At 43.8% G+C, this 27,370-nt stretch overlaps 1 protein-coding gene across 8 annotated transcripts in view; it reads right to left on the bottom strand.

Moving 5' to 3' along the window:
• LOC122998064 (AT-rich interactive domain-containing protein 1B-like) overlaps positions 1-27,370 on the bottom strand; it is a 208,881-nt gene that overhangs the window by 162,194 nt on the left and 19,317 nt on the right. For 4 of the 8 annotated variants that reach the window (XM_044374634.1, XM_044374635.1, XM_044374638.1 and 1 more), the window contains exon 1: positions 18,359-19,962. The exons of 3 other annotated variants lie outside the window; for them this stretch is intronic. In XM_044374634.1, the coding sequence (XP_044230569.1) occupies positions 18,359-19,612 (1,254 nt within the window). In that variant the 5' untranslated portion in view covers positions 19,613-19,962. Of the gene's footprint in view, positions 1-18,358; positions 19,963-27,370 lie in introns of those variants that run through there. One more of the 8 variants, XM_044374639.1, reaches the window with a different exon arrangement.

Genomic DNA, 27,370 nt, shown 5'->3' with positions numbered 1-27,370 from the left:
CCCCGCTGTGAAGGCTTCCCCAGAAATGGGCTCCTCGACCTGGGTTAGGGGCCCTGGAAATAGGCTTCCCTCCCCCCGCAGCCCCTTTAGGTCACCCTCTGGGAGGCCCCAGGCTCTGTGAGCCCGAGCCAGGCCTCCCATCTCCTGGGCCCTGACTGGGAATCAATCACTGAAGCTGGCTGGGGAACATGAGGTGGGGGAGCTGGGTCGATCAATGAGAGGCTCCAGGCCTGTGGGAGCCCTGATGCATGGCCTGACTGCACATACACAGATTTGACGCACACTGAACTCCAGCATTCACTCCCATTATTGCTAAGCCCCAGGGCAGCTATGTTTACGGTGGACAGGCTATGCCAGACCATATGAATAACATATGACTGAGAAAAATTGAGTGATATTTGCAATTAAAGGTACTTAATTTGATTTGGACATGATCACACTGAAAATGTGTGAGTGTCTATAGTATGTACATCTCCTGTATCATCTCCAGTATTCTTTTTCATCTATTACAGGTATAAATGCAACATGAGTTTCCATCAGCCTTATATGTTTTCACTAAATGAAAAAAAAGAAACAATTGCTGATACTTACTTTTATTAGTTAAGCATTTAGTAACAGTGTAAACACATACTGAATCTATATCACAGCAAGCCAGTATGTGGCCAGAATAAGTACCCTGATCATGAGTTGTTTTACACACCAACCCCTGACCGACCTTTTATGTTCAGGTTTTTATTAAAGGCCAGACATATTAAAGGGAAGCACATATTTCCCAGGAGAGGCGACAGATCTTTTGGCTGCAACACAGATTTCACCATGTGTCCGATTCTGTGGGAGAGGGTGTGTGAGTGTGTGTATTTACTGTATGTATTCAGCCACATGGCAAAGTGTAGTGTATGCGATTTTTACACACTACGAGTGCGAGTAAAAAGGATTTTTAAATCAATATGTGAGTTAATCTCAACTTTGAGTTGGAACGTTAAATCACTTAACCATCCAATGAAGCGTAAAAAGGTATTTACACATTTAAAACAGCTAATATAGATATTGCTTTCCTTCAGGAGACCCATTTATGTATAACAGATCATTTTCGAATAAGAGGGGGATGGGCAGGACAGATATATCACTCCAAGTTCCACTCAAGGACTAGAGGGGCAGCCATATTAATTGATAAAAACACACCATTCACAATGACAGGAGTAAGTCTGACCCCACAAGGCGCTACGTTATTGTGGTAGGTCCGGTCATCTTGGCCAATAGTTATGCACCAAACTGGGATAACTCTGTATTCTTCTCCAATCTTTTCTCTCATTTACCAAACATGACATTGCACCAGTTCGTAAGACCTATTCAGAGATACTGGAGCTGGATAGGTATATAGACATCTGCCCTCTGCAGACACGATGACAAAGCCTATGTCATTGCAGGCTGAGTTTGATCTCCTGTCAGCACGACAGGCTGAATACCTTATCTCTAAATCGCAAAATGGGTGCTATGAACATGGGGAAAAGGCTGGATGGATACTCGTTCATCAGCTGAGCAAAGAACTGCCAATCAGACCATTCCTATAATAAACGATGAGCAAGGCTCAGAAAGCACAGATAGCCTAAAAATTAACTTCTGTTTTCAAACAGTCACAATCAGTCATACACCTCTGATTCATTAGTAAGCCCTGGTGCACTTGAAGATTTTTCTAAGACCCTGCGTGTCCCTTCTATAGACCCTGGGATGGCTACTGGATTGGCGGAGGACATCTCGACCGCAGAGATAGCATCAGCAATCAGGTCTATGCAAAGTCACAAATCTTGGGGACCAGACGGTTACCCAACAAACTTGTTCAAAAAATTCTCAGACCAACTCTCACCTTTATTACTGACAGTCTTTGAAGAATCACTTTCATTAAAATCCCTTCCTCCAACCATGTGTCAGGTTATTTCTTTAATACTCAAGAAAGACAAAAATCCTCTTAAGTGCAGCTCATTCCGTCCAATTTCTCTCTAAACACTGATGCTTAAATCCTTGCTAAAGTTCTGGGGTGCTGCTTGCAGGAGGTTCGTCCTTCCATCATATTACCTGACCAAATGGGTTCTTTAAGAATCTTTTTTTTAACATTAGACGCCTTTTGAATATCCTTTATAGCCCCTCTCCACCCGGTGCACCAGAGGTAGTGCTCTCACTTGATGCTGAAAAGGCCTTCGACTGGGTGGAGTGGGGCTATCTTTTCAGTACACTGAAGAGGTTTGGATTTGGCCATAAGTTCATGTCACGGATCGAATTTATATACATCTTTGATGGCTGCCATGTGCACTAACAATAATCTGTCCACCTGCTTTGAGCTCCAAAGCAGCATGAGACAGGGGTGTCTTTTGTCCCCACTTCTATTTGCGGTTGCAATGGAACCACTTGCTCTAGCTCTGAGGCAAAATGCTGATATCAAGGGAATTCAGTGTACAGGATTTGAACATAAAGTTTTACTTTATGCGGACGATATGCAATTGTACATATTGTAACCCCTTAAGTGTCCCTAAGTTAATAGTTTTACTTACAGAATTTGGCAAAATATCTGACTATAAAGTTAACATTCAGAAAAATGAGCTGATGTCTGTTGGAGCTGGGACTAGTCAAGGTCTAGTTAGGTAAGAAATTCAGGTACTTATGGATATGGGTTACACATAAACATAAAGATCTATATGCAGCTAACTATCAGCCTCTATTATCTAATCTGAGGCAAGATATTGAGCGCTGGGATGCCCTGCGTCTCTCTCTGGGTGGAAGAATTAATACAGTAAAGATGAACGTACTGCCTAAATTTTTGTATATATTCCAGTGTCTTCTAGTCTTTTTAACAAAATCACTCTTTTCCAAACTAAATAATCAGATCCATCCATGCATCCATTTTCCACTGCTTATCCGGGACCGGGTCACGGTGACATCAGACTAAGTAAGGAAGCCCAGACATCCTTCACCCCGCACTGCCCTCCAGCTCCTCCTGGGGGATCCCCAGGTGTTCTCAGGCCAGAAGAGATATGTAGTCCCTCCAGTGTGTTCTGGGTTTGCCCTGGGGTCTCCTACCAGTTGGACGTGCCTGGAACACCTCCAAGAAGGAGGTGTCCAGGAGGCATCCTAACCAGGTGCTCCCAAACACAACATAAGAGCATTGCTATGCTGGGTGAGGAACGATGTCACTGTCCCTGATTAGGCAATTCTGGAGGGGGTGTCTATTGGGACCATTTCTCTAGCAGCCTTATTGTGTTCTAAACCGCCATTCACACAAAATCAAAATCATTTTCAATCAAAACCTGGAATCATTTTAGAAGATCCTTCTCTCTTCTCCCTTTATGGCCTATCGCAGGCTGCGCCAATTGCAAAAGACCACATGTTTGTCCCATAAGTGATGGATAAGGTTTTTGGTACCTGGTCTAGAAGGGGTATGGTCTTGTGTTTGATCTCTATATTGACTGCAATTTTGCCTTTTCAAACATTTAGTGCAGAAATGTGATTCCCAGATCACACTTTTATTGGTACTTGCAGCTCCGGAACATTGTAGCCTCGAACCCGGGTTGCTTTCCATCATGCTCTCCCACTTCTCTGTCAATTTTTTACCGTAAATCGGTCCAAAAACAGGCTATAAGCATAATTTACGAACTACTCAACACTTACAATTTGACGCCTTTAGACCTCCTTAAAAATAAATGGGAAACAGATTTAGACGAACCAATTTCAGAAGAAACTTGGCACAAAATAATACAGGGAATTTTCTCCTCATCCATATGTCTTAGGCATGCTGTTATTCAATTCAAAATTGTGCACCGTTTGCACTGGTCTACAGTCAGACTTTCTAAGATCAAAGCCAACATAGATCCCACATGTGATCAATGCAGGCAAGCTGCAGCCACTCTGCTGCACATGTTTTGGACATGTCCAAAGCTTTACACATTCTGGCAATCCATCTTTGAGACCTTCTCTCCTTCTCTCTAGGATATTTGGAAAAGCAGTAGAGCCGTCTCCATTCATTGCACTGTTTGGTGTGGCCCCAGTGGGAGTCCCTCTTAGTAGGTGGGAAATCAGCATGTTGGCCTTCTGCTCTCTTCTAGCCAGGAGCCTGATATTGTTTAAATGGAAAGACCCTATTCCACGAACATATAGTCATTGAATCAGGGAAGTCATGTACCATCTTAAATTGGAGAAGATTAGATATACTGTCAGAGGGTCTACTAGGAAATTTCATACTATTTGGCAGCCTTTTCTAACCTTTGTTGAGGATATGGTAGCTGACAGCATGACAATGTAACAAATTTTTCTGTCATTTCATTTTATTTTTGTTATTTATTTCCTTTCACAGATGTCTGGTTATGTATAGTGTTTGTATGTGTATTTCTGGTATTTGGGGGGTTAAAGATTTGGTTAAGTTTCTTTTTCTGTTGGACTTGTTTGGACTTGAGAGATAATGTGAAAGACCTTGATCAATATGTGAGTTAATTATGTTTGTGGATATGAATGTGCATGAGGATGCATGTATAGTTACACATCACTATATTAACCAACTGTATAGGTACAGCATGTCTATGAACGTCTGCCAGTATCAGTAAAACATGTGTATTTGTATTGTGTGTGAGTGTGTGTGTGTGTGTGTTTAGTGTGTACCATCTGTGTCCAGATGTTGTGTAGAGAGCAGGCTGCGTGGACAGCCAGACAGTTGGCAGGTCTTCTGACAGGCCTGTGTTCCTTATTGATAGAGGGATCACAGAGACAGAAGAGTCAGCCGTGCTCAGCTCGACCACAATATTGTCCTCTCTGCTGTTATTCATCCCAGTCAGCCAGGAGAAAATAGGATGTTCTGAGCCAAGTTTATAGCTGTCAGATCTGGGCCAAATAGGAGTTGAATACGGTTCAAACATTTGGAAAACAGCATGAGGAACGTTTGATTTGTCATACAGATGCAGCCAGATTCTTGTGCCAGAGCTAAAGAATTTCATTGTATTTCAATTCTGACAAGGATTTTAATACAGACGACAAGAAAGCTGAACCTGGAGTGCACAGCCCAGTGCATCGGGGCAGACGGCAGCATGGGCCAACATGTTGGCGGAGTGGTTAGACTGGTTCCTGTAGTGTTTGTGGAGGTGAGATTGAGGCACAGTGCACTGTAACAGAAAATACTTCTAGCTATTTGAATGACTGCAACTCCATGTATACATAATCCTGGAATCTCTTTGTGCTTCTGAAGCTGATACAGTAAAAGGTCAACACTGAGCACATCAATAAAATCAAATACTTTAAATATCTGAAGCCTTTATCATAGTTATATACAAACATACTGTAAAATGAAGTAAATTTGCCAATATTGATCTCAATGAACAACATGACTATGACAATAAGAGTTTATAGCCTATACCTTGAAGCAAGGGCTTAAATTATCCTGCAGATAATCCCAGTTCCTCTACTTTTTAGCCTTTACCAAAGGCATCTGTTGACTGCTTAGTTTCCATTATTGCCTTCCTAAACTGTCTCCCTGACCCTGCACCCTGTGCCATCTTTCTTCCCTGGCTCCTGCCAGAGTTATGGAGCAGGGCCGACGTTTATGGAGGGCAGACCCTTTTCCCAGAGCTTTGATCCAGAAAGTTCTATAGCCTATAGTTTTTGCAGGGGTCATCCAGGAGGAGCCATGTGGGCAGCAGTGTGTGTAAGTGAAAGCACATTGAGCTGCTTGTTTTAAGCAGAGCCTCGTTGAGGAGGCTAGTACGAAAGGGCCTTGGAGGATTTGAGGGGTTATAAAGTGAATGTTGGGTGTGTGCATGTGTCTGTGAAGGCTATGTTCTACCTACTTGCGCGGGTGTGGGAAAGGAAGAGATACACAGCACTAATCAGCGAGAAAAAAAAAAACACACAGAAATGAAAACAAGTGCCAGAAAACAGCGAATCGGAGGCCAACCCAAAATTTCATCAGGCAATATCAAGGCTCCCATATCTGTCATCTCTCTTTCATCAAACCCCTCCGTCCCCTATACAAATTATTCATGCCAGCAGCTAAATGTATTCATACCATTCTGTTTACTTTATTACTCCACTTTTATTCTGCTCTTTTCCCCACATTTGTTTACAAGAATAAAAGCCTACTCTGACAGAATTATCCCTCTGCACAACAAAAATAAATCACAGCGCTTGCACACACATCATTCACATTCAAAGAGCACAGCTAAATTATAGATGGCCCCTTTCTCCCCAAATATGCATTTCATTAGCATTTCCTTCGCCTGTTGTCTTTTTTTTCCTTCTGCCCGCCTGTGCGCATGACCCACTAATGTGTGCGTGTGTGTATGACTGGAGAATGGGAACAGACTTGCAGCAAAGCAGGACGCGTCCCCTTTCCCAAGCCTAATTTAGGATTCAATTACAATACTCTTTAAAAAGCGTCGACTTCGCAATTAATTATTTTAAGATTAGCCTGACAGTAATGGGCCTCCCACCGACGCCAGCCAGCGCAAGACTAGCCGCCTGCACCCCAGGACCACTCTGTCTCTCTACACACATATATGTATATATATATATACACACCTTTCTCTTTTCTTCCCCTTTATTTTCTACCTCTCCCTTCACATTCCTCCCCACCTTTTCTCCATCATCCTCTCCTGAGGAAACGAGATAAATCTTCCTCCACCTCACCTTCACATCCCTCCCTCTGTCCTTTCTTTTTTCCACCTCCTCTCATTGCTGTGTTTCACTTTGTTTCTTTTCTTGTTGTTGTTTTTTTTTCCCTTCGTTACTTTGCGTCGTGCTCTGATCTCCTTGGCGGTTGCAGTTGATATTGCTTCAGTACAGCGGGCTGCTTTTTATGAGCCACAAGGGCCTTCTCCCACGTCCTCCTGCGTCCCCAGGAAACGCTGACGGATGAGCCCCACGACAGTGTGCACACACGCACATAAACATTCACACCCATGCACACATGCGCATACACAACCGTCTGTCACTGCTGCTGCCAGGCGTAAGCGAAAAAACACGCCGCCTGCTTTGATTGGAGCCAAGCGAAGCATTTTTTTTCTCCCCCTTCCTCTCCGCTGCTCCTGCTTTTCCTCCCACCCTACACCACCACCAACCCACCCACCCAACCCTGCTTTTTTCTTTCCTAGTTTCGGAAATGAATGTCATCATCCATCCCCTTCCTCTCTCCGCCGCAACTCCCCCCGTCACCCCCAGGCAAACCGCAGCCGAAGCCCCTATTTCTGTTTATTTAAATATTTAATATGTAAGCAGTCATAAAATAAATGTCAGAAGAGGGAAAGGGAATGGATATGCGGGGTGTGGGGAAAGAGGCCATTATGGGTAATGGTTTCTGATGTATGCCGCGGCCCCCACAGTGTAACCCCCCCCCCCCCCCCCCCCCCCCCCAACCCTACCATACAGACAAACCTGAACATGACGGAGCCGAGACACATTGAACCAACAGGGGAATAGATGTAGCAGGGGCATGTATAGTCTGTATGTGCGTGTGTATGTGCCACGAAGGCAGAGATGCAACAGCTACACACACACACACACACACACACACACACACACACACACAGAGTGACACACTTGTTCGACTAGCGATATGGAAAATAGGCCCTCCCATGCACAATTGACTTCTAATACATTGTATACTCCTCAAACCATCCATTTACCAGGCATTGCAATTTCAGGGGCCCTGAAAGCAGCACTTTGCCAGCACTTTGCAAAATACCTTAAAAAATCCTCAGCCTTTACAAATGCTCTCTCACACTAACTGCCAATTCTAACATGTCTGTTAAAGTGACAACACAGCCTTGTCTCCTGGTGTATTGTACATCGCTTTATTAACTTGCCAGGTCTTCCATGTTGGACACAAGACCTGGTGCTACCTACTGTTTAGACGCCCCACCGCCAACCATTACAAACACACACCCATCTCTCCAAGTACGTGGCTCACGTGTAGGTCTCGCAGCTAGTGGCACCCAAAGGATTACACGTCTGTGACAATTTCACCCAAGAACTGATAAAAAAAACGGGAAGTAGGTGGGGTGAATAAATCAAGCGCAGCCACTGAGAAAGAGGAAGACAGTGGGAGAGTAAGAGAGTCTCTCTCTGAACAACCTTGAATTTCACCTTGATGCTGAGATGCTAAAATACTGCAGATCAGCACAAAAAAAAAAAATCCCCAATTAAGAACAAAAATCATCACAAAATGTTCATTAGCGCTGATGGTATATTGGCTTGGCATTTCAGGGCCTTTTCTTCTCAGACCTTTTATTCTCAAGCCTAACAAGCTCCCTGGCCGCACCAAAGGGCTCCAGGAGGGGGAGTGACATCACATCAGGGGTCAAGAGTCTAAGAGAGGTGTTGCCGGCTGTTGACCCTGTCACCTCCAAATGCTCAAATGTGCCGAATCCCCTGGTGATTTTCCCATCTGTCAGCACACAGGAATGTCTGCAATGGTATACACCTCCAGCTTTGTCTTATAATGTACATGCAAAGATACAGATAGACACCTTAAGGAGCAGCTGTGGCTCAGAGGTAGAGTGGGTCGATTCCATCCCTGGCTCCTCCAGATACTGAACCCCAAATTGCTCCCGAAGGCTGTACCATGGGTGTGTGAGTGTGTGTGTGTGTGTGTGTGAATGATTAGAAACTCCTCCCGATGAGCAGGTTGGCACCTTACATGGCAGTCTCTGCCATCAGTGTATGAATGTGTGTGTGAATGGGTGATTGTTGGCATGTAGTGTAAAGCGCTTTGAGTGGTCAGAAGACTAGAAAGGTGCTATATAAATGCAGCCCATTTATCATTTATTTAAACACTCCATAAACACCCCTGAAACCCACCTGTAACCTTAATACTCATATTCACACACATATAACCACATTCCCATGGTATTGATTACACATAAACACACACTGAAACACTTAAAACGACCTACATTCACAACTACACATTCCTATTATATTGATATCATGTACGTACATCTAAATTCAACCCCCACACATTCTCACATTGATCGTCACACACCTATAACTGTCCCCTCCCGCACACAAAAATACAAACCTTCCCATTACATCAATACACATACACCTATAATCATGTATACATTTATGTACACACACGCGCACTTTTTTTTACGAACATATACCTAAATCTTTTCCACACATACACGTGCTCCCTGCTCCCCTCTGCCCCCTCCAGAGTCCGGGTCAGGGTGCCCTCCAGAGCGCCTCGCCCTCTCCGCTGTTAATTACCGCTAATTGGCCCCGCTCGTTTTTTCCCCCTGCTATAATGGAACCATTCATCTTTACTACTTAATGAGTAGGCACTGTAGTCACCAGCCAAGGTCACCCGCAACTAGCATCCAAAAGACAAAAAAGACAGAGACTTGGAAACAATTGGGGAAAAGAGAAGGGACAGAACAGTACAGAGGGATGGAGAGGTTGTTTATCCTCTGAAATACAGAGGAGAAAATGTGAATAGGCAGAAGTTTCCGCATGACTCCGCTTTTTGGAATGTGGCCAATGTGTAAAAAGTTGAGAAATGTCTGGGAGCTGTGGGAGTCTGCAGTGTCCAACACAAACCACAACACACACAGGGAATTTCCAAAGACAGACTAATTAAAATACCCGTTATGCGAGTGAAAACAATGAATCCCTCAAAACAATGCTGAAAGCGCAGTCTCGCACAGTCAAACCGAGCTGTAAATATAAAATGTATTTTTCATAATGCGGTAAGAGCCTCTTCTCCAGCTTATGCACACATAATTATCAAAACAATCACTCCGACTGTCAGCACAGACTCCAGCCCCAGTGGGTGAGAGGGCAACATGTTAGCCGCCTCCACTACCATAAAACATCTAATTAACACTGAATGCTTCAAATATTAGTTCAGTGGTTACTTACTTTGTATTCATTACAGTTGTGATTCCCAAAAGCAAGCAAGACTTTGCTTAGAAAATAAATCATTTGGCCTTAGTGGTTAAAAAAATTAATAAAAATTACAACTACATTTCCTTCTGAATTGCGGATATTTGGATAAGAAAATGCCCTGGAGAGCCATTCTCAATATTTTTTTTTTGACACTGGAATCGCTCAGGAGTGAACCTCCGCATAAGGCTCTATGTTGGTCTGATTCCAATACTTTCTTGCTGAATCTAATAAAGTCTCTATCCACTCAATTAGTAGGTGTTCTCACGATACACGACAAAGTGTTCACACGTGCACCCTGGCAAAACAACGACGTCTTCGCATTTTCTACAGCGTCATAATTTGTCCTGACGAGTCATGCCAAAATTTGACAACTAGCCGTCTCCCTTGTGAATGTATTTCTGTTAGAGGATCTTGTTGTAGTTACTCCATTCAGTACTTATGCAGCGTGGCAGAAGCACGAGCAGTCATGTGCTCCTGCGGTGCTGTGGCGATCAGCCTGGCATGGCAATGTTTGTAAATGGGACAGTTGTCTATGGATTATGTTAATGTGGTATTCCACACTCCCCTCTGGCATGTGTCTGACATTACAGTAACCTTTGCATGTTTAGCCAACAGTAACTATGGATGTTCATTGAGTAGGGAGACACACACACGCGTGCATGCACTTGGAAACACACAGGCACACAGGCGCAGGGAAATTAAGTGTGCACAGCGTACATCTGCGCTTCCAGATGTATTGATATCCTTTGGAGGAATTAACATCTTAAAGAAATAAGACATTTAAACTCTAAAATAAAGTTCACTTGTGTTGTCGATATTTAATCCAGTTCATCCGGTTTGTTTCAGAGGAGTGGTTGGAATGTGGCACACAAGTCTGGCCATATCAGAGATGTGCTTAATGCGAGAAAAAGAGACAAATACGAGGGCTAAATATGCCTTCACCCAGTGCGACACATCACAACCACATTTCTAACATAACATCTTGCGTGTGTGTATCCACTCCGTATATGTGTTTAGAGGGGGAAGTGGTGTGAAGTTTTTTCCTAAATTGCTAAAATAAAATTGATCTAAATGAGGCAGCGCTTAGCCAGGAGTGACCACTAGTGTCCTGTTGTGACCGGTGTCTATAAATCACCAATATATCCTCACACAAGTTTTGTTTTCTCTCTCTCTCTTTCTCACACACACACACTCGCAGTAAACTGTAATGGACAATCTTGTGTTTGGTAGGAAAGGAAAAAGATGACAGGAACGTGTTGTGGCTGGGAAAATACATGGTTGACCAGTCAGCACTATAGACAAGAGAGAGAGAGATGTGCACACATAAGTGCATGTGTAAGAGTGTGTGCATGTATGTGCGTGTTTGTGTTGTCTATATTTGTGTGACAGAAAAGGATGAAGAAAAAAAAAAAAAGAAAGTGTGACTCTGAGAGAAAACCAAACGACCTGAAGAAACAGACAAAACTCATTAACAGAAACTCGGTGCGTTGTCCGTGTCCCATCGTTTTTCTATTTTTGTCTCTCTGTGCTTCACAAACGACAGACAGCGCCTTGCTGGTGCTGTTTGGTTGTATTCGTTTTTTTTCTTTTTCTTTTTTTTTTTTTTCTACTGAGCAAATGGTCCCACCGTGCCAGCGCTGATTAGGATCAACTCAAACCAAACAGCAAGACGTGTGACTGGAGTGCACAGTCTACAGTCTGGAAACAGAGAGGAGTGCAGAGGCTTTGATGTGTAAAGTGACGGATGATGGTGATGATGATGTTGATGATAATGATGATTTTCTCACAGGCTGGTAAGAGGAGTGTAGGATGGCAGCAATTGGCAGTTCATACATGAAGTCTAGGTGAACAGACATTTATATTTTTACAACTAATTTGACAAAAAACACAAGATTATGCAGCAGGTTGTCTCAGTGTTTTGATGTTGTGCAGCGACACTGTAAGAACCAATGAAACAAAAAGGACTTAAGTGTTACCAAAACATGACTACCTCCATCTGACAGTCACATATTTTTACTTTCTGTGATATAAAACATATAGCTAATGAATCAAAAACTACTGAAAAATTCTTTTACCATCCTTTTTTCATTTCCTGAACAAAATATAAAAATATAAAAAATACAAGAGCCTGAATTAACAAAGAAGAAAAAACTCTGTCTTCAAATTCTTAAAAATGCTTTCACCTCTAACTCTTCATCACCTCACTTCAAGTTTTATTTCTACTGTGCTCATTTTTTTAATAAGCAGAGTATTTTGTCAGCGAGGCTAAACCAAAAGCTCAAGGTAAAAGAAATTCTAAAATTATACAGTGTTAATAATATAAAAAAGAATGTGCATCACAAATCTTCTAAATTCTTAAATAGATAAAACTCCCAGGGTAATCTGCCAATTATCCTGCTGTCTTCTCTTTTTGTAGAGCTGAACTGTCAGGCCATTAGCTGTATTATACAGAGAGGAAGGAGATCAGTTGGTACTTGAGAATATCATGCTGACTTTTTGAATTTGGATTATTTGCTGCAATCACAAAAATGCTAATTTCTGGAGAGACTGACCTGAATGATTCACATTCCCTCTTGTTGCAGGGAAGGCAACATTAAAGCAGGACAGGGTTTCAGTCTAGTGGCCCACAGATCTGTTCAGTATGGTGTATAAATATTCGATAGGATATGCTGGCTGTCTAAATACCTCTGAACTGACTGCTGGTCCCTTGGGAGACCTAGCTTGCTACTGACAGCCAGGGACAGAGAGGCAGATGAAAGACATGGAAAACACAAACAGAGACAAAGTGAAAGCTATCTGTGTAGAGGACCATCTGTTTAGAAAGTATATAGTTATGTGCCGTACATTTCCTTCGCAAATACACAGAAAAATAAACCCACGTAGGGAAACAACTGAGTAAGAGTGGACCACCTGAGTAAGAAAGACCACCCCTCCTCTGGGATAGAGGAGGAGGAGGAGGGGTGGTCCTTTCATTCAGCAGCTCCACATGGCTAATTAGCATATGTGAAGGTCAGGGTGGTGGCGATGGCGGGGTGGGAGGGGGTATGGGGCGCCACCGCAGCACCCACCACCATGAGACCTGGCACCCTGCCAGCCACACACACACACACACACACACACCGAAAGAGGGAGGAAACCCAATATATGTGTGTGTGTGCGTGTGCGTGCATGTGTGTGTGAGGCCAACAACTCGTAAATACTTCTTTTTCCTCGCATCGTTCACAAAGCTGAAGCAGGGTGAGATCCAGAGGGAGAGGATATTAACTATGCTGACATTTGCCAGAGTTCAGATACTGATGCTCTCTCTCTCTCTCTCTCTCTGAACTCGGCCAGGCCCATTTCTCAGAAGTCAGCAGCCCTCCATGTGACTCACTTCAAATATCGCCTACATTTATACATCTCTGGCCTTCCTATATTCTCTCTCTCTCTCTCTGCTAACAGAAAAGACAGCAGCCAGATCTCCATCCAAGTATGTTTATGTAAATTATGACCTATTGAGATAGAAAAGACAAATGAAAATTCAATAAAATGATCACAAAAAAATGGGAAACTGATCAAATTACACTTGCTTGTGGTTGATTTTTTTTTTCTTAGATAAATATGTCTGTGATAAATATCAATGTGAGTGTATTTGTTAGATAAATCATGACCAAAGCAACAGTGCTGCTGCAAAACCTCCCAGAAATGTCACACAAAGCTACTTGAAGAAAAGCTTAGTGTGTGTGTGTGTGTGTGTGTGTGTGTGTGTGTGTGTGTGTGTGTGTGTGTGTGTGTGTGTGTGTGTGTCTGTGTGTGTGTGTGTGTGTGTGTGTGTATTGAGTGCAAAATTAAAGCCTGTTTCTCCACTTTAAGTCAGCTGAGAGTGAAAGAGTAATTTATGGTTTTCTTCGCTTGGCACACGGCCTATAAGGTCCATTACATCCATGTATAGTTGTATCTTACACCATACATACTCTGATAACTCCTACAAATCCCAGAATGCCAGTGGACAGTTTGAGCTCTTCATACAGGGTGATCATGAGAAGAAGTCACCACTGCCGAGAAGGGCTAAATAAGGTGGATAAATGAAATTGAAATGACTATCAAGTCAAATCCAAAACCCCTCGTACTACCTCCATCCACACGGAGAAGTCAAATTCTCCCATATGGACAATTAACTTTCTTCCCCAAAATTGCTTTGGTTTTGATTTCTCTGCTCCCTCCTGACACCAGCAGCTCGGATAAGACAGAGCTGAGAAACAGCTGACACCAAATCAACGCCTGCTCGCAGTAATTAAATCCTTTCTTCAGGGCGTTTAAACATCAACCTTTGACTCCAGGGGATGTTATGAGTGCACAGTGGGCAAAACAAAAAACTACAATTATTTTATTAGCCGGCTAATAATACATGAGTTTGCACCCAATGATGCAACTGGACAGTTTTTTTTTCTATTATTCTTATTTTTTTTAAATCAGAATTAATTGGCATTTTGTGGAAACCACATGCAGACCAGGGATAACCCCGGCCTGCCAATTACCTAAGCAGGCTCTGTGTTTCATCCACGGAAGATGAAAAACGCTGCGCGGGGCCCTTATCGGACGCAACAGAGCAAATTAAAATTTCACTCTAGTGTTGCTAATCAGCACTGCGCTGGCTGGCCAAGACAGAGATGTAAACAAAACAACATAAACAAACGCCTGACGGGCGGGGCAGAGAGCGAGAGATGGAGAGAAAGAGAGAAAGAGAGACATTGTGAGAGGGGCGGGGTTGAGTTTGGACTGCTTAGTGCTGACGAAGGGGCTTTAGCCTGTTCCTGCCTGCACCCACACACAAACAGAGAGAGACAGAGAGAAAGACACATACTAAAGGATGAACTCAGATAAACAGACATCATAGATGCACATCCCAGCATATAGTGAAGCACCTAAACACACACCTGTGTGCCCATTTCCTGATCAGACCCCATGGGCTGTCCGTCCGATGCAGGACATGTACCATAAATTAAATTCCAGCAGCCACAGTCAGGCCCATCACTATGCACAAGGCTCCCTGAGATAGCCGCATAATACAATGTGACATTGATGCATTGCTCCCATTATAAAGTCTTTGTTCGTATCACACTAATAATTCATAAGAGAGAAATGTAAACAGTATGCACTGGAGAGCACTGCGAGCAGGGATCATTTCAAGGTAAGCACATTACCAAGGATGGGATTGGGTCTAGTCTTTGATATGTAGAACTACTGAGCTTTGATTTCAATTCTAAAAAAAACAAAGGCAAAACACAGAGCATAATAGTGATAAATTAGTGGATACTGTAGATATCCATTCATTCTTGTTTTATTAGGTCAGATTTTAAATGAGTTGCTGCTGTAATTATATAAACAACAACACTATTTCCAGCGTACTAGGTCCCCATTATTATCTACTAATTACTTTTATTGTTCTCTGTGTGTCTTATGTCTGTTCTGATTAGTGGATAACAGACGGATCCTTGTTACACATATAGCATGACACAGAAAATGCTGTATCATTCATGATGTACACTTAAGTAAGTCATTAGGATTGCACATATGTTGTTGTACTGCTGCTATAGGTACATACTGTAACAGTCTGGATTTGAAGCTGTTGATGTGCAGACAAACAGGCAGACACACAGTCAGACAGAAGGTCACAAATTGAACACTGAATATAGTTCTGTTTTCCCTCAGTCAAATAGGCCAGGGTAATTTGAAAAACTGGGACAACGTCATTTTGGTGAGAGAGCAGGTTTGACAAACACCTCTAAATAACATATCCTCCATATCTCTGATGTGTGTGCACAAATACACAACACATACACACACAGTGGTGGAGCTCTGTCTTCATTTTGGTGAGTGGCCAGACAAGTGAGTGTGAGGGAGGGTGGTGGTGGGGGGGGGGGACAGCGGTGTAAATGAGGTGCACTCGTTTCGCTCACAGCTTGCTCCTGAAGAGAGGCAGTGGGGAGGGAAATTGAATTTGAAAGAGGGGAAACTGTGCCAACAGGTGACAGAGGCGTGCTCCGACCAAACGCGCTCTGAAGTGAAGCGCAGTCATATCACGGGGCCAATTTGGAGGCAGTATTATGCACTACACCAGCTCGCCTTTCTCACACGGCCTGTCAGTGCACAGGAGAGCGGTGCTGCCGCTCCAAATATGAATTAAACATAGAAACATAGCTTTTGTAGCGTGAATATACTGCTGCTGAAATGCTGGTAGAGAAAAAAAACACAGTAGCACATGCACTTACTCCTAAAGTAGAATACTGAGAAATAATAATGTTAAATGTAAGAGAATAGAATAGCATAGAATAGAACGACTAATAAACTGTTTGAGGTTATTATATATATATATATATATATATACATACATATATACATATATATATATATATATATATATATATATATATATATATATATATATATATATATATATATATATATATATAATACCCAATCCATGCATAATTAGCACTGATAATTGTAGAAAGGAGTGAGATTATTGTAGGTTTCTGGTGACCATTCTTACCGGTGCATAATTTGCTACAATCAATACCACAGTAAACCCTCCCACACTAAAGCCTTCATTTCATTTCCCCAGCATCCAACGCAAATTGCCTTTGATTGAAACAATGTAGGCTAATGAACTGCTTTTGTTTTGCGAGAGACAGACAGTATAAACTATGCTCAACCACCTTGCCCTCCAGTCGTCCAGATGTGCCATCCAGCAGTGCGCATAATTTAGTGCATCAAAAAACAACCACAGAATAACGGCTCTTCTAGAGAAACCCTGTGATGTTTTGTGGCTGAGTTCTGAGCTGGCAGCTCCTACTTTCCCTGGCTGTAGGTCTCCACGCTGTTTACACCAGCAGTGTTTCAACACGGGGATTCCCAAAGAGTGTGGGATTCAGGGACACCCAGCGATCCTTGACTGCAGTCCCCAGAAACAGAAGGAGGAATACTTGAATAATTAGTAACACTTGCTCCCCTCCCACCACTGTTAGACCTAGAGCAAGGCATTCCACACCCAGCTGCAGCAGAGGAGAAGTCAGCTTTCAGGGGCTGTTGTCTAGAACTGTGGACATGAATATGTTTTTCTCTGGAAAAAAGCATTTGTGTGTTTCCTTAAATTACAAACAAACAAGCCTATGTTTTAAGATGCATTCATGTCACATGGAAAAACAAATGTTTGGGGCGTTTTCTCTGAATCCTGCAAGGATGATACTTTTATCTCAGATAGAAAAAAAAACAAAACTGGAAAATTATCCACATATAATAAGCAATTTAAGATTAAAACTCATATGACACTAGAATATATAATTAATCTACTCTTTATCACGTTGGGCTGGCATTGCAGTGTTTTTGTATGTCTGTTCGGTATGGAAAAATATGAGAATAATTATCAGGAGTAGGCTAAACCTTCATTAAACAATTACTGCATTGGACGGCCTCCAAATAAGAGGAGTATTCCCATAAGACATGAATGCAGCATCACTACATCGCCATGGCCAAAAATCCCTGTAAGAATCCTCCTTTTTTTTGAATGCAGTCTGCCCAGCGGGGCCACAGGGAGCCAATCAGATGGCAGACTGGATGTCAACTGTGAGCCAGGAGTACGGAGAGCTTTTAGGCAGTTTACCTCCACTATTCAAATTCCTAACAGAGCTGCACGGGAATAAACGAGGCGCACAGAAGCGCTCCAGCTCAATGCAGAGCGCGCGGAGACGGACAGGCGGTCTTTCGACGGCCGCAGTGTCCGTTTGACTTTTCAAACCGGTTACATGAGAGAGGATGGGAAGTATTTTATATTATTGGCGTTTATTGTTAGTATTTATATACGTTTTCGAGGGGGATATTTTACTTTGCTCGACGAGCGCCTCGAACACAACACGTCCTCTAAATAGGGCGTTTCGCAACGTGTCTGAGACCACGTCGGCAGAGGTGAATCTCAACATGAATGTTGCCTTTTATCTAGCGAATAAAACTAAAAACTAAATAATAAGGAGAATACACGACTGGAATGTAAACTGTTGAAAGCTGAGGATAAGAACAGTTTCCGATTTAGCATATTAATCCGTGTAATTAAAACAGTCCATGGTCCATTTTTTAAAAATAAATAGCCAACATTTTCTCCCCTTTTTCTGTCATATTAAAGCTCAAGTACATCTAATATTTAAAACGTTTACACAAATCTGAATTACTCGCGTCATGGCAGTTGCTCTGCATTAAAATATCACCCCATAATATTCCTATAATTCCTATATTTCCTCCCAAACTTCACAACACACGTCTACATATACCTTGTCCGACGCACACAGAGCCTGTATTTGTGCTCACCGCACACAACACCTGATAATTATGAGTGACACACCAGCGCTGAGAAACTAAAGTTGACTGATGCACACCGCAGCATCTGACTTAAGTTTCCTAAACTTACCTGAGTCCTGCCGAGGCCTTGCCCTCCGTTGCCTGGACTCATTGAATGCGGGTGGTTCCTCTGCTGTCCTCCCCAGCCGTGGGCCGAGGTGGCTCCATACTGGGGCCCCACGTCTTTCCCCAGGCCCATGCCCGCTTGCTGCTGCGCCGCGGGTCCGCTGTAGTCTTGATAGGCACCACCATAACCCCGCATCATCGGGCTTGGGGACGTCAGCAGCTGGTTTAGGGTCGGGGTGGCCCCTGAAGGATGCTGCTGCTGAGTTTGCCCCGGGAACCTTTGAAAGCCACCCGAAGCAGCTCCCAATGTGGACTTGCCGTGGCTTGCTGAGGAGTTGCTGCTCATCATCATGTTCCCTGGTTGCCGGCACCCCGAGGGACCCATCATCCCGTAGGCACCGCCGCCGTAGCCCGCCCGGTATGCCGGGTACTGGTTGTACTGGCTGTTGTGGTACCCTGCTTCGTGGGAGTTCTCCATGCTGTTATGTGCCGAGGAGTGCGTTATCCCCATCCCACCGCTTTGTTGCTGCTGTCCGCCATGTTGCTCATAACAGGGCCTTGGAGTGTAATAGTTGTTACTAAACTCGGAGTTGTTACTAGTTGGCCCCAAGTTAGAGTGTTCATACCTGGTACCCATCATCCTCTCCGCGGGTTTACAGGTGAGGTCCCCCTCACCTTTTCCTGGCATGTGCTGCTGCTGTGGCTCCCCCTGGCTCCCCAACAGGTTCTCTTTGCCACCGTGGTGTTGGTGATCCATACTTCTGTCCCCACGGGGTCCCTGGCCGTTGTTGTTGGCGATGTTGTTACTTTGGATCTGTCGTTGCTGATGTGGCGCAAATTGTCCGAATTGCGGCGGCGGCTGCTGCTGCGGCGGCGGCTGAGACTGAGGGGGATCTCCGCTCCCCACACATTTCAGCTTGTGGTTCGCGATCAGACCCGTTTCCATCGAGGAAGTGGTTGAATTAGTCGACGCCGAGGCGGACGTGAGGTTATTCCCATCCTTATCGTGACCGTCCGGAGCGTTGTGGGTCGTGGAAGTTGAATGGACCATGTTGAGCTCGTTTCGGCGTTGATGGTCTACATTATTCAGAGTCCCATCTCCGGCACCCAACATCGGTCCAGTTCGCTGTGCGTTCCCTCCTCCTCCTCCTACTCCTCCTCCGGATTTCCCCGAATTGAGCTCCGGACCCAAACCGCTGGATAATTTCTTATTTTTATTATTAGTTCTGGTCGGAGCCGATGCCACTTGCGCAGCCATGGTCACTCCAACATCTCAGCGCGCAGTGACAGCGAGCCCCGACCAGCCTTGCACACAGAAAATAAAACAAGAGGGGAAGAAAAACACAAGCTGGGAGGTGAAAAATATATTCAGTGGAAAAGCAAGCTTTGTTCTAGCGCTGGTGTTGTTGTGGTGGTGTTGAAATGGTGCGTCTGTAAGGCTTCATGTTGAAAGTTTCTCTGCCAGGTTTAAACGAAACTTTTTTTTCTTCCCCCCTCCGCCTCTCCTCCATCCCGGTTCTCGGTAATATGTAGCAGCGTCTCCCGGAGCCCTTGTGGCCCAGCATGGCATGAGAGAGAGCGGGCTCTACCAGCTTATCCACCTCCAGGGCTCCGACGCGCCTCACATGGAAAATCCGGACTGGAGTAGAGAGCCATTACGCAAGCTGCATTTTGATGTTTCTGTGTTTATCGACGCTTTATAGGTTGATTTTACAACAAAATAATAAACATTAATGTGGCAGTGATTTGACTTGCCACACAGTCCCATACTGACACCATTAAAACAAGATTTCTTGCATAATTACACCTCACATGGTCGAGGAATGACTCCTTCCCTTCAGTTTCAAGTGCACATTATTTTTATACAATTAATAACCGGAGAAATTGTGCATCTCCAAAGTACACGAAATCATTGCTCCTCCAATCTGCGCAGAACCATCAAATAAACACACCAGCACATGTTAACTTTGCCCGAACGAGTTTCTACTCAGTTATCCAGATCTGATTTTCCCTTTTTCCATCATCTCTGTCCCTCGGCTCAAGCCAGTTCTCTGCAGCTCTGACAGGAGTCGGACACGCAACCACAAGCTGTGCGCAATAATGTTGCCATCGGAATAAGAATGTAATCACACTTCATAGCAGCTATAATGTTGTAATATCCACTGAGTTTATCCCCTAAACGCTCCAATCAGTTCTTTTCAGCCAGAAAAAGAGTAATGTTCTCCTTCAACAAAAGAACCATAGCAATCCTGTGATGAAAGGGAAACCATAGACATATAACATACTATAAAATATATAATTACTACAGGACTATTCTGTGTAATACATTAAAATTACCATTAAGGTCACTATAAACTCACTGCAAGTCTCCATAGGAATGTAATATGAATATTATGAATATTAAAGCCATTCTTCATTAAGATCTTATTTGAATAAAAGGCTACATCCTTTAATTTCCTTCCTTGGATTTACTTTGTCAGAGAGGAACTTCTCTGAACTGATAATGACAATTAAAAAAAAAGAAAAAAAAAAATCAACCCCAGGCTGCAGTGTAGGACCACACAAAACCAAAGTCTACAAGATATGCTATCCCATCAGTGGTATTCAAACATGAATGTAAAATAGTGCTTAGTAAAGAAGCCGGGATGTCTGTTGGGACTTGAATGAGCAGAGGGTCCGCTTTGATGAGATCAGATGCATTTGATCAACAGAGGGAGCTGTGGATGAAAGAGGGGTGGAGGGGAGAAGGGAGGGTGGGAAGGGAAGGATTTGGGGATGAGAGTTGTGCTGAGGATGGCCATGATAATGATGATGACTGGTGGTGGTGGGAACAAATGTGATGACGATGATGATGGTGAGGTCAGTGGTGGAGTTTACAATGACCGTAGTAACAGTGATGACTGTAGGGGTACTGATGACCACGTTTTTCTTAGAACTAATTGCTGCTTTTGGTCACACAGGCCAAACAAGGAGGTACAGTTCACCCTGCCTGATACTTTATGTAGTGTGTAATTTCACCATGAAGCCATGTCCATGACAATGGGAAGACCCCTGCTGGAGATATGTTGTTAGTACAAGTTAGAGCCTCAAATAAATAAATCTATAGAAATACAAGCAGAAATATAGTCAGCCTTATGTTTCAGCAGGACAGTGCCAAGCAAAAAGGTAAGAAATTCTCATGTAAGATAATCTCTAGATAGACAAAAGATATATTTTGCTTAACTACTGTGTCACATAACATACATAGAAAAAACAAATTCAAATATTCAACATTGACAGCAAGAGGCTTAATTTCCAAATGAAAGCTCACTCATTGGAGACGAATAAAAGCGACGACATCCCTGGAAACCTTTCCCAGCCGTTTGCCTTTATGAGCCCATATGGCAGAGAATAAAAGCCATAACATTGTTATGGTCCAACTACAAAGTCTCCATGGTGTTTACCATTCTCTATGCTCAGGCCCAGCCTATAGCATCAACAGGACCAGATGGCTATTTATCTATAGGACACCCCACGAAGACATCGCATTTACATCATCTGTGTATGTGAGTGTGAGAGATAGAAAATGTGTAGGTGACAGAAAGTGACGCTGTTGGTGTGTGTACGAGTGCAGACGAAACTATACATCCTTAAATTTCTACATGTTAAGTGTCAAACTGGAGATTCATCACTGGTTATGTGCACCTTTTCTAATTAGAACAAGCCTCATCCACACCCTTCCTGCTCTCTGTACTTTGCGCACATGACGATTCTGGCTCCCATCAGCGTCCCAGATCAAAGCCTCGGCTCTGATCTCATCTAGAGCAACACTAAGGCTGACAGTGAGAGGACCTGGGGCATTAGCATATTCTATGATGGCGCCCGGCTTTTCAAGCCGTTGCCTCGGCTGCAGCTCTGGGTGTGCCGCGCTGTGGCTTTGCAACTCTAATTTGCCTCTCTCGCTCATTAAAAAAAGCCCACTGTTCTCCTATTAATTCGCAGACACACTGATCTGTTTGAATGGCGAGGACGGGTGTGTGTGCGGGAGGAGGGAGGTGGAGGAGGGCAATGGCTCAGCGCATTTGCATTTATGTTTAATTTATAACCTTCAGGGGCCCCCTGATGCAGCAAGATTGAAACAATAACTCCAGACAAACACGGGGAAGAGAGGAGGAGGAGCCGGAGGAGGTGGATGGAATTAAAAATATACAGATCTGGGATGGTATGTGCTTTGAATATGTGTGTGTGAGAGTGTGTGTGTTGGTGAGGATGGTGTTACTGCATGTGCACCCATGTGCATGCATTTTTCTGAGTAGTCATTCGAGCATCTGCATCAAGGTGTATCTGAAACACACACACATACACACACACACACACACACACACTGACAGAGAGGCAGAGGTCTCCAATCCACGGGGGGATAACATGCCACGGTGAGTGTCTGTCAGGAGGAGAGCTGGAGTCTGTTCCAGGGGAGTCTGCAGGGATCTCCCCCTAGCAGCACAGCACAGAACAGCACAGCAGACAGCAGCAGCAGCACAAGCCTGGCCAAGCACAGAAAGTGGGTCAGCCCAAAACACACACAAACACACACATGCACACACAGAGAGAGACACACACACACACACTCAGCTCAGACGGATGCAGCCCTGGTGTTACACTGTTTGAAAGAAAAAGAGAGAAAGAGCGTGCAGAGAGAGAAGGCATCCATGATGGTTTGTGTACGTGAGAGAGAGCATGGTAGTATAATTTGCATTAGCGATGTTGAAGGAGGGGGGTCTTGTTTAAGAAGAGGAGTGTAGGGCTAAGGAGGAGGAGAAAAAAAAACAAAAAACAGCCATCCATTGTGAGCACACCCTATGGAAGTGCATCAAATTGATCCATAGTCTTTTCATTTCAGGCTTGGGTAAATAACAGCATTTGCATTGATCAGTCTGCAAAACCAGGCAACAATGGGCTTGGGAGCGTACGGTATGTGCGTAACAAAACACATCTCTTATTCCTTTCTGCTCCTTGCGGAGACGAGGGCCTCACCAGAGCCCTACAAACGGCTATGATGGATAAAATGTTTTCAACAACACTTGAGAAGAGTGGATGCTATTGTGTCCGCCTGTATACTGAAACACAGAATCACAGAATTCCCAGGACGCCTCATGCTCTATTTATGTGTTATGAAAAACATGACTCAAAAGAAAACGGAAAACAGCTATGCTCTACTTTCACTGTCAGCTATCATGTGAAGTGTGAAGAGGAGGAAGAGGATGAGAGCAAGACACAGACAGCGAGAGGAGAGTGATTTTCTTCATCCACAGATCCTATCCTGATGGTGACAGGGGACTGGGCTCTCAGAACCCCTACACCCCCACCCCCCACCCCGAATATCTCCATCCCCTCCTCCCCTCTGATGCCTGTCACTGCTCCTCTCCTTCCCTCCCTCCCTTCTCCTGACTGGAGGAGTGTGTGAAGTGTCCCCCGAGAGGCACAGACTCAAAGACGGTATTTACAAGATCCACACTGAGCCCACTTTTAACTGCCTGTGAAGAACTTCTCCCGCCGCCTTTGATGTGCCAACCTAATGGGGAAGAGCTCGCCGGCAGTCATTGCATATGTTAGCGAGGCAACGTGAGCTAATCCGCTAGCATTGCAAGGTACACTTCATGCTGCTTGCAGTAAGTGAACACTTCAAATGCTGTATAGCTTTGGTGCATTGCTGCCCTTGGAAAAATCCCCGTTGGCAAACAGACGCTGACACGATGCGTCAACTTTTACAGCAAATTAGTGGCACCAGCAGCAAAAGACGAGCACTTTACTTATTTCATGGTGGAGTTAGCATATTCATGAGTTGATATACAGAAGCCTTCTGATGTGATCATCGAGACTATAATCAAAACTCCATGACATATGCAAAACGTAAAACTGGTGATATGATGATTTATCTAGTATACAGTAAGTACATTAGCAGATCCTACACTCATTCTTTACTTAGAATAAAATTTGGTGCAATAAATCCAAAAGCTTTTTGATTCCCCTGCCATTTGACATTTCTACCCAGATGGTATGAGTAATATCAAGAAAAAAGTCAGCTGACTGAGCTTTCCCAGCCTGTAAGTTTGCTTAAAGCAGTTATGCTCAGTCTGGTTCCAGGTATATGTGGTCTTGAGGCAATGAGGACTGATGCATCAGAGCAACTTGCACCTCCTGCTTACTCTCAACAGCAAGGTCAAAGGTCACATGACACATTTAGGGACTTATTTGTAAAAGCACAAACTCGCTCTCTCTCTCACGCACACACACAAACACGGGCAAATAGCGGAGGTAAAACACTGACTCTTGTCCAACTTAGTTTTATCTTTAACAACGGCTCTGAGAAGGAAGGCTTTCATAACAAACAGAGGCATTTGGAACGATTTTGAATTAGGCTAATTAGGTTTGTGTTTTGTTTGTTGTTCAGGAGGCATGATCAAAGTGATATTTCACCAATTTGTGTCAGCTCCGGAGGAGAGGAGGAAGAGTTTGGAGAATGCTGCCTATTAATCTCCTCAGGTTTGGCGCACTGTGCGTTAGGGATGGTAATCAAAACAAGAGAATTATGAATAATGAAAAGTGTTGATCAGAAATGAAACAAAACAGTAGATTTGTGCTTTATTAGTGGCTTATTAGTAACAGGATTGGACTTTACATGTCCCCCTCCCCGCCGCCTCCCCCCCACTTTTTCCTGTTTTCCAGCTCTTTAAAGGGGGGTCTTCAATTTCAATGCATGCTCCATCCTCTCTGCTCAGCCTGAGTGGAAGAAGAAAAATCAAAGGGATGTGGATGGCTTGACCCAGGAGCTCAGAGTCTGAGAGCAACCGGCTGTTTTGATCTTATCTAATATTTATGAATAACTTCCTTGATATTTCCTTCGCACCATGAAGCCGTCCGCTTTTACAGTGTTACACAATGATGTCTTAGAGGGACTATGACGGAGATCAAACGGGGCTTGGGCTCAGAATACAGAGCGCGCTCTCTCTCTGCGTAGCCTGGGAGGAAACTCAGCAGCAAGCTATCTAACGCTGTGTGATTGAAATACAAGCTCCACTAGGCTGCAGCGTGCAGTGTGATGATATTTGTATTTGTGTCTCTGTCAAAGGAATAGGCACAGAGAGGGAAAACACTGTCACTGTTTGAGCAGAAAGACGCATGAGTGTGGTTTCTGCTTGTGATTGCATCCTATGCATCTTTGCCCATGTATATGCGTGTTTTCTGCAATGGAGATGATTCCACAGTCTGCCTATCCGTGGCTTTCACAGAGCCAGCCACCACAGAACCATTCAAGGCTGTTTGGATCAGTAATGGCCTCAGATGCTTTTCACTATCTCTTCACAAAAGTCAAGTGTTCTCAACATGTTATTTGCCCAAAGTGGCCTTGTTCCAAGGCTCTATTGTTAGCCTAATGGAGGCTAGACGACACTAAGACTCTAATTATGGACACCAACGATCAGCCCTGATAATATTGCTAGCAAAGTGGGTAATTTGTGGCTGTTGTGTTGAAGGGTTGAGGGGAGGCGAAGAAAAAGGGAGGGGGTGGTGAAGAGAAGAAGGGAGGTGGGGAAGTTGTTTTCTTGTGTCATCGCCCCATCGTCCGTCACCCTAATCATTCCCCCAGAGCAGAGAGCCAAGACGTGGGCACAGCAGGAGAATATTAATGGACTGTGTGACATTATGGTTCCCGCCTATTCAAAAGGAATGTTCTATTACATTATGGGCCATCAACAGGTGATTTCTCACCGCTCACTAGGCTTCATCGAAGTATACTCCTATTTCATAAAGTGCCTGCACGGCACGGCTCAAGTGCCCATTCATCTTATTTAATACAGATATTATACATACAGTAGAACCATGCTTATAGATCAATGGCTTGTTTGTCACTAAGCACGCTGTATAGATGTCCTCATGTCTACCTGAAACATTATCCAATAAAAATTGATTGACAGTCAAGATGTGATTGAATGGAGTTTTGCTTACAAATCCAAATGGGTGGAGCAACAAGAAGTCATCCCAGCATAACAGAGCTTTCTAGTAACTTAATTCCCCCAACAATAGCTACTGTGAAAGGTTGGACAAAGGTTGGCCTTTAGCTTAAGTGCGGCCTGAGGTAAACAGCCTGTAACAATCAATACAGTGCAGTGCCAGAACTGGCAGGCAGACACCAAAGCAACTCAGCAAGCCTGTGCCTATTCTGTCAACACCCAAAATCAAAGCGCCTCTCCCTTGAGTGATCTGTCCAAACAATTAAAATGGAACCTCTTTGTACCATCACACTTAACATGTCAGACAGAAAAATGAAAGGAGCCTCGTGTATTGGAGCTGCATGCCGTGACGCCTCCTGTGACAAGCCCCACGGAGAGAGCGGCACGCCGCAGGAATGACGGCACTGTTCAAATTTTAAATATGTTTTGACACAAAATCAAAAGTTGCTCACCATTATGGGGGAGAGATTCCCCGTTTTCTGTGTGATCACTTATTAGACCCCTAGGTGAACTAGGCAGAAATACTGACACCTGAATATTCTCTTTGCACTTTCTTTGACATTTTTTTTAGCACATCTGGGAACCATTTCACATTGTAAGATATCATTTCATAGTGAGATTGAAGCTCTGATCTCTCAACATCTGAGGCTCATGGAAAGCCACCGATGATCAATGAGGATTCCTGTGTGAGTTCCTGGGTTTTCTCTGCCTCACATTCTCCCTTCTGGTGTCCAAAGCTAGGCTTGCCGCTGTCCCATTTCTGATGGTTGTAATATAGAAGATTGACAGCTTTGCTGTTGCAGCTCTGACAGCAAATGTTGGGCTATTTCTAACAATCCTGAACTAGAATTACCAGGATTTTTCTGTCCGTTTGAAAGCTGACTGGCTTGATGAATTTGATCCCCGAAGCATACTGATTGGACAAGAACTAATCAGCCGACCAATCCCATCAATCAAAATAGCTGCCATCTGACATCTTTTTGTCATATGACAATGGTCTTTTTCAGAATAATACATTTTCCTTTCAC

This window comes from Thunnus albacares, chromosome 15, assembly GCF_914725855.1.
Source record: "Thunnus albacares chromosome 15, fThuAlb1.1, whole genome shotgun sequence".
In the NCBI taxonomy this organism is placed as follows: Eukaryota; Metazoa; Chordata; class Actinopteri; order Scombriformes; family Scombridae; genus Thunnus; species Thunnus albacares.
This window is presented reverse-complemented; position numbering and strand designations above follow the sequence as displayed.